We start from the raw sequence: 16153 nt of genomic DNA, 5'->3' as shown, positions 1-16153 counted from the left end.
CTTATAATACACTTCATTTGCTTTAGGAGGGGGAATAAGATCATAGCATATAAGATAAACGGCATCTGCATAGTCAAAGGTCTGAGTAAATAAGCGTCATTTCAGGGGTGGGAGAGAAAGTCCAGTGGTTAAGAGCACTTGCTGTTCCTGCAGAGGACATGGTTTAGTTCCTAGCACCCACAGCATGGTTCACAACTGCCTACAATTCCAGCTCCAGGGATCCAACGCTCTCTTCTGACCTCTGCAGGCACCAGGCACACATTGGTACACATACAGACAGCAAATGCTTACAATATATAAATTTTAAAAAACAAACCACAAAAAAAATCCCTTTTTTATTTTAAAGATACACTCATTTTAGTCAAAAAGCTCAGAGAGATGGCCTTAAATAAGCCTTACTCATATTTTGAACCATGTGAACATATTAGTTACCCAAGACAGTACAAAACAAAACTTACAGGGGCATAACTTTTGTTTTCAGGTATCTCTTCCTGCCTCAAATAAATAAGAATGCTCAAGTCTCCCCCCTGCCATCCTGTGAGATCACTGGGTGGTTACAGTTCACAATCATCACTACTGAGAGAGCCTTGATGTCAAGTACATGACCATAAGTCTGTGTTTCCTAAGATGAACACAGAGTTCACAGCTGCAGTTCCCTGTCTCCCAGATGCACTAGCCGGCAGTGCTATGCTTCCTTTGCACGGCTCCACTCTGAACATGTCTTCATCATCCTGCTGGGGGGCAGCTACTGACGTCTGCCTCCTTGTACTGATGATGGTGACACAGCGAGGACCCAGCATAAAAAAACCTAGAAATAGTGGCATGAAGAATCTGTGTTCTCTAGGCTACAACCTCCTGATGCTAGGATAAACTTATAAAGAGAGACACTCAAAGACACGTCCAAGTGCCAAGTACCATATATGGTGCACAGAAGAGTCAAAGAAATGTTTGCTGAAATTTCACTTTAAATATTACCAGTGTGTGCATTATGTCTAGAAACACCTACAGTGTCTTTAGCATTAAATCCTTAAACAAATCTGTGCTCTTTCAAGGTTAGACATGATGGCACTTGCCTCTAATTCCAACATTTGGGCTGTGGAGGCAAGAACACAGACTGAGGAGTTCAAAAATCAGTCTCCGCTCCGTAGAAAGTTCAAGGTCATCTGAAGCTCCATGAGGCTGTGCCTTATGCCACCCTAACCCGCCAAAAGAAAAGCTATTTAAAACAGTGTGAAATGAAGAACTCTGACCTCTTTGGATATAGAGGAATAAAGACATCATCTTCTATTGACTTCTTCATTCTTGCAACAACAGCTTTAAGTAAATCCTGTTAAAAATTTAGAAAGTATTAGCATGCCATAATTGAAAATATAATAACCAAATCAGGTAATTTTAATAGTGAAAATTGGTCTGCGGTCAAAACCAGCTGTTATAACACTGTTATAACACTGAAGTAAGAAACTTCAGAGATGCGTGTGGTTTTCACTAAATCACCTTCACTGCTATACTGCATTTTGTTGCATCAATACCACTTGAGACACTAGAGGATTTCCAGTTAGGGAGCCATTGTGCTTGGTGGTGCTATCAATTGCCCTTTAGAAATCTCTTAGTGTGTGTAGGAATAGTTTTAACAGGGATACACACTGAAATGGAACTGCTGGAATACAGCCCATGTCCTTGTACGGAATGATAAACTAAGGTGGTTATAGAGAGATCACAGACCCCAGGGGCACCCTCCCCACTACAGTTTCATGGCATCAAGCTACAGCATAAATATGTTTATACCACAGACAAATGCTACTCAGACTTAACTAGAGAAGCTTGTCTTTGCAGAAAATGGAGATGAATGCAGGGACCCACGTGCTCTGTCCTAAATAGGACATTTATATGATCCCTTTAAGACCAAGGGATGCTGTGGAAGAGAATGGAAAGAATGGCAGAGCAGAAGACAGGGAGACGAGACATGAAATGCTATCTTCAGGACATGGCACAACCACTGCAAACATGATACCTGAGCAGCAGAGGGCCTATTCAGGACTGGGCCTGTCAAGAGGCAGTCACGGACCAGGGAGGTCACGGGGTCTCCCTGATGAACTACCAGCAATTGATGAATTCTGGGGGAAGGACAATTATTGGAGTCCATAGGGCTCCGACAGACAGTTCCAAATGCATGAGCACACACAGTCCTGGATAGAATCTGAGGGTCACAAAACAGAGCAAAACAAAATAAAAGGATGTGAAATAGGAAGGGACCAGTGAGAGGAAGACGGAATGACAGAGATGGGAGGGGGGCGAGAGAGGTGGGGTGAGAGTAAACAGTGTACTATATACACATGAAATTGTCAAAGGACAAATTTAATCAGTAAAGACAAAAACAAGAACAAAAGCAAAACAACAAAACCCAATAGTGGAGTCCCATTTGTAGGTCTAAAGTTCTGTTTTCGCGCTAGAGAGATGAAGAGCACTGGCTGCTCTTCTAGAGGTCCTGAGTTCAATTTCCAGCAGCCACATGGTGGTTCCCAACCATCTATAAAGAGATCTGGTGCCCTCTTCTGGTGTGCAAGCCTGCATGCATGCAGAAGTGTATACATAAAAAAATTCTGCTTTCTTCCAAGCATACTGGCACACACCTGTAATCTCAACACTAGGCAGGCAGAGCTCTGCGATTCCAGGCCAGTCAGGGATACACACCTTCCATCCCTACTACACCTTGTTTCTAAATTTCTAATTTTTTGTTTTTGATTTGTTTCAAAACAGGATCTGTAAAAAGCCAGGCGTGGTGGCGAATACCTCTAATCCCAGCGTTTGGAAAGCAGAAGCACGTGAATCTCTTGAGTTTGAGGCCAGCCTGGTCTACACAGAAAAACTGCCTCCAAAACAAAAACCAAACCAAACCAACCAACAACCAACCAACCAACCAACCAAACAACCAACCAACCAACCAACCAAACAACCCAAACCAAACCAAACCAAACCAAACCAAACCAAACCAAGACAGGACCTGTCCTTTTCTTCTGATTCCTACAAGCCTTTTATACAGTGTAGTTGTGTGTCTTTGTTGGCTTGTCTGTGTCCTCTGACACAATAAATTCCCTTGGATAACTCATTTGGCTTATATATCAACATTTATACATGATTCAAATATTTAATTTAGTAATTCAACTTAGGACATTATATTATACTCATCCATTGGATAAAATAGTAGCTATGTCTCTGACAACTATTATATGTAAACACTCAGATCCAACAAGATTATAACTGAGAATAAAGACTGAATGAAAATAATCCAGCCTTCAAATCACTATGACGAAGAGATGATGTGAGTTGAAAATATTTCATGTATCAGAAACATTCTACAGTGACATATTGTTGGCATTCTCAGATAGACTCCATATTTGAGAACTGAAACTGGTTTACACTACTAATAAAAATGTATGTATGTAGCACAAATTAAGCTGTTGCATATCTTATGCCAAGAATACTGTCCATAAATTACAATTTAGGGAAATGTATTTTTCCCTAAAAGCATATTGAACTAAATAAAATTTTACTCTTTTTCCACTTACTTATAAGTGACATATACTTTAAGAGCCCTATGTCAATAATTATCAAAAACAAAAACTCAAATTTTATTTTACCCCAACTTTTAAACACTTTGCGTTCTGACCCAAAAGAACGGTCATTTTCTAGGTAATATCTCCACACAATAGAATCTGGACTTGTATAAATTATTTTATTTATTTTCGTGGTACTAGGGATTGAACTCAGGGTCCCATGTGTGGTAGGCAAGCACTCTGTCATTGAGCTAAACCCCAAATCTGCAGAAACTGTTACCTGTTTGCTTTTACTAACTTCATTTTCAGAAGCAGACTCTTCAAAAACCACTCTGCAGTGCATTGTTAAACTTCTTGTCTGTGAGGTTGACAGGGGATCCCAAATGATCTCTGCAAAATCTGAAACACATTTCAGTTACACAAGTTACTAGATCATTTACTTCTCATGTACAGATAACCAAGGTATTTAGCATATCCTGTTCTACTCTTTACTGGGGTGAAAATCCATGGCTATCATGACATTTCCTATTTGCATATATTCCCAATTTTTAATCATCCCCATCTTTGCATGCACCCCCAATTTCTTTTCCCTCCATGGTTTTGCTATCCTGTCAGGTTAACCTACAGCCCTAGGTAAACCCACCTTCTCACTGTCTGCAATGTGCCTGTAAAAGGTGCTCTGAGGAAAAGTGTAGTAAAGTGATCCCTCCACACCCACGGGAGCCTCCACATCAGGCAGGGAGTATCTTCTCAGCCTGCCACGTTTCATTGTGGGCTCTGGGGACCTGAGTTCTGGCCTTCACTATTGGGTGCAAGAGCTTTAAATACTGCACTATTTGCCCTGTTCCAAAACCCTGTACTGCCCACTGTTCTCTGTCCTTTAAACCAAAGTTCCTCAAAGTAATGTCTACCTCATATTTCTCTTTCTGTTTGTTCCTGGATTTTGGGACACTGTCCTCCTGGTATCCTCTCTGATCTTTGCTGGGTACTTGTCACTTCTGTGACCTTTAAATGCTCTTTAATGCATACAGTATCTGTCTCTAAACTTCTAAAAGTATCCTTGTGATTATACCAGAATTAAGAATACCTATAAGGCGAGGAACAACTGTTTTGTTGATGACAGCAGACAAAATTTTTTTATCAGAACCATCTTTTCTTGGATCATCCGTGCTGCTGTCCATAAACTCTGTTATGGCTGTGAACCAGGGCATCTTCTTTAGATGCATAGAGTCAATCTGTAAGATAAGATTATAAATGTTATATACTCTTAAATGTATGTATTTTTTAAGTTAGCTTTTTCCAAAATCCCTAGAATTTTTCTAAGGCTCAAAGAGAATAACCACGTTTCAATACTATGTATACACCATTAGAGCACCAGGGTATGGAAGGAGGCATGATGACACAGCACCGAGACGGGAGTAACTAAAAACCATTTTTCATGCATTCATCCATACAACAAAAAATACAGCAAAGGCCCACTGTGTGCCAGGATATTCAGAGACTAGCAATGGCTGCACTCTGGCAGAATGAAATAACATGCATGAGTTAGGCCTTTGGAATCACCAAGAGATTTGGTGATGAAATTCACTCATCTGCCCAAGCAAACTGGACTTCAGTCCTTTCACTTAAGAATACATGTGTAATGTGTATGTGGTTTATCTTGCTGGCCGACCAGCAAAGAGCAAATGGCTACTTCCACTTGAGTAAATGAAAGAAATGATCTTGGGTGGCTAACCCCAGGTGCTGCCCACACGCTCCCTAAGAGTTCCTCAGAAATGACACTGCTCCAGCCTGGGAAGGTGGTGTGGTCCTAGGAAGCCTGCAGACACAGTTACGACCAAGGAGGAGACCTTGACACCTCTCCATCATGTATCTGTAAGCTCTTGCTGAGAGTTCTCCTTGTAGAGCTTCATCCTCTAGCGTGCAGGACCTTGGAGTGTTTTCACATGTGGAGGGTGAGAGCTGCTCTGCATTTTATTAATTCTTTCTGACAATGCTTACAATCCAGCATCTCTTTATATAGCCCTGAATGTGGGTTAGATAAAATCTTCTATATTTAATTTCTCCTAATTCCAAGTTAGCTACTTCATGACTCAGCAGGTAAAGGCACTTGCTGCCAGGTCTGATGGCCTAAGGACACCCATTTACTCCCAGCACTTGGGAAGCAGAGGCAGGTGGATCTCTTGAGTTGGAGGCCAGCCTGGTCTACAGAGCCATTTCTGGACAGCCAAGGCTACATAGAGAAACACTGTGTCAACAAACAAAACACAGAAGAAAACAACTCCACATTACCTTCCCTATATCTTTTTTCTTATTACTTTCAAAGAGTAGTTCTCAGCTCTGAATCCAGGTTTTAAAGCCAGTATACTCACTCCTGAACAGGAATTTCGGCCTCACTTTCAAGAAAGTGTACTCCTCATGAATTCCTGCATACTCCCAAGACCCCACTTAACATCGCCCTCCTCATTAACTCTTCTCAGTTTGCCATTTCCTTGGAAAAGGTTTGTAAGTCAAATTCACCAAACTTAACATTGCATAACTCTGGGGAAGTTTCCCCACCAGAGTATAAAATGGTTTGAATTGCTGTTATTTGGTGCTGCTATGCCTTAAGGACAAGCAAGATGGCTGAGGATGTTGCTCAGTGATTTGCTGATTGTTCAGGCCCTGGGTTTCACTCCAACATCACACATACACACACAATCATGGAAGAGTCCCAAAGAATATGGAGTACACATTTTTGGACTAAATTCAAGGCTCTACATTTTACCTACAACTTTAAGAGTAAATGGTTTTGTTTTTATTTTTATTTTAATGAGTACACGTGCTATGGCATGGCATGTGTGAAGGCCAGAGGACAACTTGTGGAAATTGATTCTCTCCTATCATGGGTTCCAGAGTCCGAACTCGGGCCGTAAGCCTTGGCAGCAAGCACCTCTACCTGCTGAGCCATCCTGCCAGGCTGAGGCTGTGATCCTCTGTAGCTAACCTGACAGCAAGAGCATGCAAACAGCTGACATGACTAGGACAGTCAGATGTGAAGCACTGGTACCTTAAGAGGGTTCCAATCAAGCAACTGAACTCGTACGAGGGGACTTAAAAGCTTTGGTAAGCAGAAACCAACGAAGGCTTCATAGTAGGAATCAGGAAACTTTTCGCGCCACTGCTGAAATTTCAATAAAATATTCTGGACGTTACAAAAATCATCATGCACATCTTCAAAAACTCTCTTACAATCTTGTAAAATGTCACCTGCAAACAAAGTTAAGTCTCTTTATGTTATACATTTTAAGTGTATTTCCTTACCAACAGTCATGAGTTGCTACTTAACTAGGCTGGAAACTTTTGTATTTCATATATTTCATTTAATTTAAAAAGTCACTTTAGTAATAAAAGTGATAATATTGACAATAATAAAGCCTACCATATGCCTATATGCCAAAGTACCACACATTTATTGTCTTAGTTCACTACCATAACCATCTTCTCTTCAAGGCAGAAATAACCCCCTGCTTTAAACAACACAAGCAAGCAAAAGACGGTGAACTGAGGTGGTCAAGAAAAAAGTGCCTTTCCATTGAGTGTGGTGAAGAGCAGAGCCCAGAGCCTTTCAAGTGCTGCACTCTGAGCCATCTTGTGTCATCAGAGGTAGTTTCACCTATCAGCAGAGCACAGACAGTCCACAGAATGGGAGAGAAGCTTGACCACTGTATTCAGACACAGGGTTAAGACCCAGAACTCAAAGAACCACAGAAATTAAAAACCACAGAAATGCAACTGTCAACAAGTGAGTTAATGAACTGAACAGTTTCAGAAAACCCCAAAATGGCCATGAACAATTTTTAAAGCTGCCCAACATCCCTAGCCACCAGGGAAGCACAAATTAATATTACTCTGTGATTCTACGTCACCCAGTCCGAAAGGCCACCAAAATATCCAACAGCAGATGCTGGAGAATATGGAGAAAGAGGAGCCTTATTCACTGCTGGTGGGAATAAAAATTAACACAGCCATGACAGCAGTCAGCTTGCAGGGCCCACAAAAAATTAAAAATCAATGACCCAGCCATTTTACTCCTAAGCACATACCCACAGAACTCCACACCCTATCATACAGATATCTGTGCCTTGTTTTTTGATGCTCTATAGTAAGGAAATGGAAGCAACCGAGATGTCTATCACACATGATCTGATATTGAGAACCTGGTACATATATAACAAGGACTACTACTCAGTGCAAAGGAAAAATGAAACCACAAAATTTGTAGGAAAATGGGTGGATTTAGAATGGACAAGATTAAGAGTGGTCACTTAATCTCAGGAAAAAAAGTAGCTCATAGTCTTCGTCCTATAATACATGTCTTTATGGAAACAAGTGTAGTCACAGTGTGGCAATTAGAAAGGAGAACAAGAAGGCGATAGTAGGAGATCAAAATAAAGGATACACAGTCATGAAAGAGGACATAAAGCTACATGCCTTTCTAGTTTCAGTCCTGTCCTAGTTTTTTCCTCTTCAAGTGTGTGTATACACATGCGGAAGACAGGTAAATAAAACTGTTCCTAAAGTTTTAGTGCTCCACCATCCTCCTCCTTCAAGACTACTCCAGGAACACAGGATGTTCCACAGGATGTGTGGGACCGCATGCTCTGGGACAGGCACCCTGGGTCCTTCCCAATCTCTGCAACAGGCGCTGCTACACTTTTAATAAACTTTTTTTTCCCCCACAGAAAACTGGAACACCAAAATATAACTGATGGTAAAAGTGCAGAAAGGCTTCAGGACTGCTATGCTCACTGTGGTGCTCATCGAGATACACAGTTGGAAACTTGGCAAATGTCTGATTTTGAGGCTTTAATTTAAAAGCCTAGCTTTGTGATGCTTTTAATCTGAGTTCATTAATAAAGTGATTTTTTAAAAGTGGTTTCACTAACTTTAGTTGTTTTAAATTACAAATGGTAAGAAATAACGAAAGCAATGCTGCCAAGATGCTCACTTATAAGCCAGGAGCCAGCAGCAAGCCAGAACACTCACTTTACTCCTTTTCAGAGGCAGCAAATCTTATGCAGAAAATGTTCTCATTTTTCTTTAGTTTTTCTAACTGTCGTAGTGATATGCACTTAAAGGCAGGCTCAACAAAGCTTTCCTTACTATTTCAAAGCTTTGACTAGGTTAGAACGTTGGCAATTGACCTTGGCGTTTTTGGAAGTCAGTCATCTCTGCAGGAGACAGCTCATCCTCACTAGATGTCCCTTCCTGATGAGCACAGCTGCCAGTGAGCACCCTTGTCTGTCTTCTCTGCATCCTGTATTGAGCAATAAAGGAGAGTAAATCAGAAACAAACAGTTCCTCTGGAAAAGACTGTAAAACAATGTTATTTTTATAATGGATATACCATCATATAGACAACATTTTCTGTGACTATTTTCTGACACTTTCTGCTTCCTTAGCTTCTTTGGTTCTAATGTTCAGCTTACATCATTCTCTGAATGTAAGGGTTTCTTGAGGAGAGTGCAACTAGTTAGAAGCGGTTTCTAGTTCAAAGCAATCAGCCTAACAAAGGCCATCTCACCAGTTCTACCTGAGCCCCCAGGCTGTCTCTAAAGCAGCAAGGCCAGATGGACTCAGCTTTGGTTTTACATCATTCTTGAAAATCCGGCTCTTAAAGCTGATTCTACTGAAATAGTGAATCTCTTTGTTCCGTGTGTTCAGCCTTCATATTAACAGGTACCTTCGAGCTTCAATCTCTTCTAAAGTCCGCTGATCCTTTTCATCTACAGCCAAGCTTCCATTTGCCGATGTCTCTGCTTTGCCTGTTAATTCACAAAATTAGCTTTGGATTATAGTCTCAAAACACTGAATCCCTGAAGGTATACATAGTTTCATGAAATATATGAGTGTGTGTTTAAGCACATGTAATATGCTCAAAATAATACATTTTGCTATGTGATGGAATTTAAATGTCCATTACCTATCAGTTTTAACAGCCATCAAGCAGGTTGGCCTAAATATATATACCTTGCTGGTGTATGCCATTTATCACAGCAGGTTTCTTTTTTCAGCCTATTTTTTCTTTTCTAGCAATTTATACCAAATTTCCCCATAGTCATGTACTAGCGATATTTACACTGCCAACATTTATTCCACACTCTTCAGCCACACGGGACCTCATTCCCCAAGCTAAGACACTAGTGCAGCTGCAGCGAGGCATGCAGAACCGAGGGGCCACTGCCCACCAAGTCCTCTGAGACCAGCCTGTGCAGCCTTCCACCACAGAGCTGGACGCTGGGAAATCATTTCCACACTCTGCTCAACTAATGGGGAATCAACACTCAGTGACAAGGGGCTGTGGAGATGCTCGGCTGCTTTTCCAGATGACCAGGGTTCAGTTCCAAGTTCCCAAATGGCAGACTGTTAAGTGTCTGTAATGCTGGTCCCAGGGGATCTTATACCCTTTGGTCCCTGAACACTCCTGCACACACCCTATGTACACACACACCTAAAAATACACTTTATGAGGGATTAGTGTGAAAATACAGAAAAAGGGTTAGTACTGGCTAGTTTCATGCTAACTTGACACAAGCTAGAATAATCAGAAAGAAGGAAAATCAGCTGAGAAAATGTCTCCAGGGGCTCTGTCTGGAGGCAGGCCTGGAGGGCATTTTCTTAACTAGTGACTCATGGGGCGTACCCAGCCCACTGTGGGTGGAGCTACCGTAGGTTTGTCCATGGCTGTATAGGAAAGCAGGCTAGTAAGCAGCATCCCTCCACGACCTCTGCATCAACTCCTGCCGCCAGGGACCTGCCCTGCTTGACTTCCTGACCTCAAGGCTTTCGATGATGAACTGTTATATGAAACTGTGAGTGAAATAATCTCTTTCCTCCCCAGCTTGCTTTTGGTCATGATATTTCATCACGGCAATATCGACCCTAACTAAATAGCTTTCTTCTTTTTCTTATTTATTTATCTATTTATTTATCTATTTATTTATTTATTTATTTTGCTTTCTTCTTTTTCTTAAAAAAGTACAGAATTAATTTTTATTTTTACTCTCCATATGGCAAGTTAGCTTCAAAAATGATACTGTAATATAAAAAAACACTAACGTGGTAACAGTTGCAAATACAATGATTCACATTTTAACTCATCTTGCCTCCGTTTCAGAAGAGCTTCTGACCGTTTTAAAAGCAATGTGTATGTAGATGATTCTAGTTCTTCAATGCTGATAATCTGAAAAACAAAAGTGACATTCTGCAGTTCATCAATAACGACTTATAAAAATAGTAAAAGGCTTTATTTGCAATCACATGTATAACTCAATTCCTGAATAAATAGTTCCAACATTAGTGCAAGTAACTATCACAAAATATGAAACCAAATGATATGGAGTGAGGAGAATGAGCATGAGAGACAGGTAAGAGGAAGGGTCCCTCTTGGAGAACGGAGAGGAAGAAATGGGAGGACAGATGGTGAAATATGAGAAACTGAAGAATGGGGCTGGGCTGTGGCTGAGCAGTAGAATGCCTGCAAAGCACATCTAAGCCCTGGGTTTGAGCCCTGGCACTGGAGCAAACTTCATAAAATGGAAGCGTCACTATGGACAGGAGGGCTATGCTACAGAATGTGTGACTAGGTGAAACTGGAATCCTACGTCCCAGAGAGCAGTCACTTCATTCCAGTGCCTGACAGCTGCTTCCAGGATACAGCTGTAGCAACCCCGTCTGGGTGGGTAGGCTCCAGACTTGGGCCTTGTTCACAGGCAAACCACATTCAGCTAATAAACAAAAGACTTTTTCTGTGCTCAAAGCAGACATTTTACAAAATCTATTTTTATTAATCTAGCAAAATAATAAACCATCATTCATTCTGGAGAATATGTTGGCAATATGTTGCATAAGTCTGAAAATTACTTATACTTAGCAATTCGCTTTATTTTCCAGTAATATGTCTTAGTTGAAATTTTAACAGAAAAATGAAACTTTTGTGTTACGTATGTCTGAAATTTTTTTACTTACAACAGCAAAACAAAACAAAAACAAAAATCAATTAACAGCTGTGTTTTAATTAAGTGAATGTGCAGTACTATGTTAAAATGTGTGTGGTGCATATCTAACTGTACTCCCAGAACTCAGGAGGCTGAGCGGAATCATGAGCCAAGGCCACCCTGGGGTATACAGTAAGAGCCCGCTGAAAACCCACACCACCATTCATTCCTCTTTGATGTGGGTTCCTGGAATCAGAACTCAGGTCCTCACATTTGCATGCCATTTCACTCATCTCGCCAGCCTGTCTCTTCTTTGCTAACTGACTAATAAGGAAGGGTTCTCTCTTCATGCATGTTTATACACACCTTTTCATTTAGACAATCAATTATATTTTCCACGTAAGTTTTCATGCCTTTGTAGAATTTGTAGTTTAGAGTTTGATCTGATGTGTTCTCGAGGTTCTCAATAGCAGTCTTTGAACTCTTGATGTCTTGCACGTACTTTTCATATTCTCTCTGGTGCGACCGATGAGATTCCTGCAGTAATGCTAATCTAAATAAGATAAAATGAAAGCTTCATTTTTCATACTTCTCCTTTTAAGCAGTACTCTAAAGAAGGTGTTTTCACACAAACCAAGGAAAGTGATTACCATATAAACCTGGATTTATTAAGACTTGTGTGGCTAGGGAGATCACAATCGCCATTCTCAAAAAAGTACAATGTAGATTAATGTTTCAGATACTCTAAGTAAATGCCAGTTTTAACTGTATTATATTCTATTTTCAACTAGTTTATTTAAAAAAAAAAAGACTTTTTAAAGTTTTTTTTTTTTTTAAATAAACCAGTACAAAATGATACCAAAAAGAAAGTTGGCTTCCCCAAGGAAACTGTTGCCACCAGTTTTTTTTTCAAACTAGTTCAAAACAGAATCTAACACAGTTAAAATTAGCATTTACTCAGAATGTCTGAAACACTAATCTACATCAGTGAGTGACCCACTGCCTTTGGCATTCTATCACTCTTTGACGATAGATAATTCTCTTAAGCACAGTCCCTCAAGAAACACCATATGGGTTCTGGTGTACATATAATTCTAAATATAATAGCTTGAAGACTGTTTTATGCTAAGGAAAGCTAATTAAAATGCCAGTGAACAATAATGAATGTCCCTGGGAAACAGTGCTGAATCTGCTCAAGTGATGTCACTCAGTATCACTGGTTCAGAACGTTCACTTAGGAGTGGGCAAGCTTCATTCTGCTGCAGGTCAGACACAAGTACCCTTAGCTTCTAGAGCTACAGAACTGCTCTTGCAACTCCTCAGTTCTGTGTTGTATCGCCAACATGCCACAAGACATACCAAACCCTCCAGCAGAGCGGTGTGATGAACGCAACTGACAAACACGGTGGCTGGAGTCAGCCAACCCCACAAAATAGACTCTGCACGCCGCACACCTTTATAAAAGATATCTTTAAGCAAACAATATACAATGGTATTTTCTGTAATGTGACTGAATTACTTTAAAGCTGACTTATAGATACTAGGTAAGGAAAATTTGAATTTATCCTCAGTTAAGAAAAAAACAAATCTTGAGCTAGTGAGATGGCTCAGAAATAATGCACACGCCTGACATCCTGGGTTCAATCTCCAGACCATGTAAAGATGGAAGAAGAAAACCAACTCCACAAAGCTGTGCTGTGACTCTGCCCATGTACCACATATGTATGTGCACACACACCTTGGAAAAAAATTGAAGATGTTCTTTAAAAAGCAGCAGAATCGAATACACACTGGTACCAGACTTTCACTTAGGTGAACCAAACCCTGACCATTATACCTATTTCATAAACACAGGCACTGGCAGACACTAGATTCTGCATACGTTATATAATAAAATATTTCAAACAAAATGGCTTTTGACAGGACATGCCTTAATTTTAGCAAAAGTGTAGTCATTAGGTTAGCACTGTCTGCTTGGGGTAATTGTCAATATGTAAAAAAGGATTTTGCTTTAGGAAGACACTACACCAAGAATCATAAAAATAAGCTCTTGGTCATGGTTAATTTCCCCTGCTAATGTATTAAAAAAAACCAAAAACACACATGTACACACACACACACACACACACACACACACACACACACACACACCCCAATACTATTGCACAAAACTTGTAATCCCAGCAGTATAGATGCTAAGGTAGGACAATCATGAGTTCAAAGCCAGCCACAGCTACACAGTGAAGTCTGAGGCTGGCCTGGACTACAGGGTAAAACCCAACCTCAAAAACCAAAGAACAACAACAAAGCAACATGTTCACTACTATAACACATAGACAGAATTAGAACAGAGAAAGAATTACAATAAATTAACTGTAGACACACATGAACTGAACTTATTCAATACTGTAGAAGTCACCTACATGTATCTATTTAATACATGGAGAAGAATGATGGAATGTGGTGGAAGCACATGGAGGTTCCTGTAGCCTAGGAACTCAGAGGATAGTGCAGGGACAGCTGGGCCACAAACCAAGACCATGTCTCTAAAGACAAAATGCACAAGTATAGAAAAATGCCTATAGTAACATTAAGTTAAACAATGTAATTACTGGTTTTGTATGAAAGGAATATCTGTCATTAAGACCCACAAGAATAAAAAAAATCTGCTGTGTTTGTGTGGTAAAATAAGAGATTAATTTTTTCCTAAAAACCTGTTTAATAACTAAATAATAATTAAAAGAACATTAGTGCTTTTTTACTATTAGGATATAGTATACATTATATAATTTACGTTAGGATAGATGTAAATTACAGAATAAACATTACTCACCTATTATTTAATTGTTTCTTTATAATTTCCAAATTTACTGGTGGAAATGAAATGGAAGTATCAAACTTCTTCACTGTTTGAGATTTACTGCTGTGGGAAAGGTCTATGTTTTGTCCCTAAAAAATGTAAAAAATTATTTTTAAAAAACACTTCATTTACCACACAAAGGAAACTAAGTAAGGTTTCCATGCCTTTGCAGTATCATGGTCACAATAAACCATTTTTTAAATCTCCCATCACATTCTTATTTGCAAACAGGAAAAAATAAATTCCCACTGTAAATAATGCTACTTAAAATGTTCACCAAAAGGAAGGATGGTCAAGTCAATTTTGATCTGCGAATTCTTGCGATTGTTAGAAATCACTGGAATGACCTGTAACTAGACAGAAACAGGGTGTCCTTGTTTGCTTCTTAGTTGCTGTGATAAAACACTGGCCAAAAGCAACTTGGGGAGGAAAGTGTTTATTTATTTCATCTACAGTTTCAAACAATAGTCCATCATCAAGGAGACTCAAGGCCAGAACCTGCGAACAAGAAATGAAGCAGAGACTATGGAAGAACACTGTTGCTTTCTGGCTTGTTCTCTAGGGCTCACTCACCTGCTTCCTTACACAACCCAGGTCCACCTGCCCAGGTGGCACTGCCCACAGGGGGATGGCGTCTCTCCCATATCGGTCATTAATCAAGACAATGTCCACAGGCTTCTCTAGAGTCCAGTTTGATGGAAGCAATTCTCCAACTGAGGTCCCTGCTTCCTAGGTGACTCTATCTGTGTCATGCTTATGAAAACTAGCAGCCATACCCGACATCGCTGGACTTCAAGCTCTAACTCACAGTTGCAACTTTTGTTTTTAGATTTACTTTATGTGTACAGGTGTCTTACCTGTGTGTATGTGCACCAAGTACATGTGCTGCCCACAGAGGCCAGAGGGCATCAGATCCCCTAGGACTAGAGTTTCAGATATTTGTGAACTACCATGTGAGTGCTGGGAATTGAACCTGTGTCCTCAAGAAGATCAGCCAGTGCTCTTAACCACTGAGCTCTCCCTCCAGTTCCTACAGCTGCAAGCTCTGATGAAGCCACATTTGTGAAGCTGGCTTTTAGGCAGACTATGGGAAATACACCACATGAAGATGGATAAAGAAACTAGCCTAGTGTCCAGCCTGAGTCCACCATTGGAGGAGTCAGGCAGTAGCAACAGAAGCACACTTGTCATTAGTAAGCAGAGTGGTTACTAAAGGGAAATTACTGTGTGTCCATGTCTGTGGATGGGCACACACATGGGCATCACGTGTGGTCACGGGACAGCATGGTGGAGTTCATTCTCTCCTCACCTTGAGCTCAAGTCACCAGACCTCTGTGGTGACACTGTTACCTGATGAGCCATCTTACATTTCTTCAATTTATCTGCATTATCTTTTCCTGATGGTTTTAAGTTCTCAGGGCATAAATCTGATTAAATTCTTTGGACTTCAGTATTTACTAAATGAAGTTAATAGCACTACGACAAGCACTGTACTATTACGTACCCCATGAGAAAGAAAGCTGGAACCTCTGGTATACATCAGAACAACAGGTCTATGAAACGAAGAGCAGCAAAAACAGGGGAATTGGGAAACTTGAGCTGGAGAGTAAGAATCGGTCGTATTTCTTCTCAAAATATTTTTTTAAAATATTTTTGATACATTGATGTTGCCAAAAGTGAGGAGAAATAAATTAAGTCTTTCATAATTATAAAAACAGTCTATTGGTAAGTTATCTAATTAGAAATTCCAAACTGGTGAT

At 40.2% G+C, this 16153-nt stretch overlaps 1 protein-coding gene across 3 annotated transcripts in view; it reads right to left on the bottom strand.

Annotated features, from left to right (window-relative positions):
- Gcfc2 (GC-rich sequence DNA-binding factor 2) overlaps positions 1-16153 on the bottom strand; it is a 30145-nt gene that overhangs the window by 7728 nt on the left and 6264 nt on the right. Inside the window, exons 5-13 of one of the 3 annotated variants that reach the window (XM_055596357.1) lie at positions 14367-14482; positions 11900-12086; positions 10656-10779; positions 9280-9361; positions 8741-8853; positions 6604-6803; positions 4642-4789; positions 3835-3953; positions 1251-1327 (exon numbers count right to left, since the gene is read on the bottom strand). In XM_055596357.1, the coding sequence (XP_055452332.1) occupies positions 1251-1327; positions 3835-3953; positions 4642-4789; positions 6604-6803; positions 8741-8853; positions 9280-9361; positions 10656-10779; positions 11900-12086; positions 14367-14482 (1166 nt within the window). Of the gene's footprint in view, positions 1-1250; positions 1328-3834; positions 3954-4641; positions 4790-6603; positions 6804-8699; positions 8854-9279; positions 9362-10655; positions 10780-11899; positions 12087-14366; positions 14483-16153 lie in introns of those variants that run through there. The other 2 variants (XM_055596358.1, XM_055596359.1) reach the window with 2 other exon arrangements.

The sequence above is a fragment of the Psammomys obesus genome, unplaced genomic scaffold (assembly GCF_907164565.1).
Source record: "Psammomys obesus unplaced genomic scaffold, mPsaObe1.curated_primary_1811, whole genome shotgun sequence".
NCBI lineage: Eukaryota > Metazoa > Chordata > Mammalia > Rodentia > Muridae > Psammomys > Psammomys obesus.
Note: the sequence above shows the minus strand (reverse complement) of the source record. Positions and strands in the feature narration are given on the sequence as shown.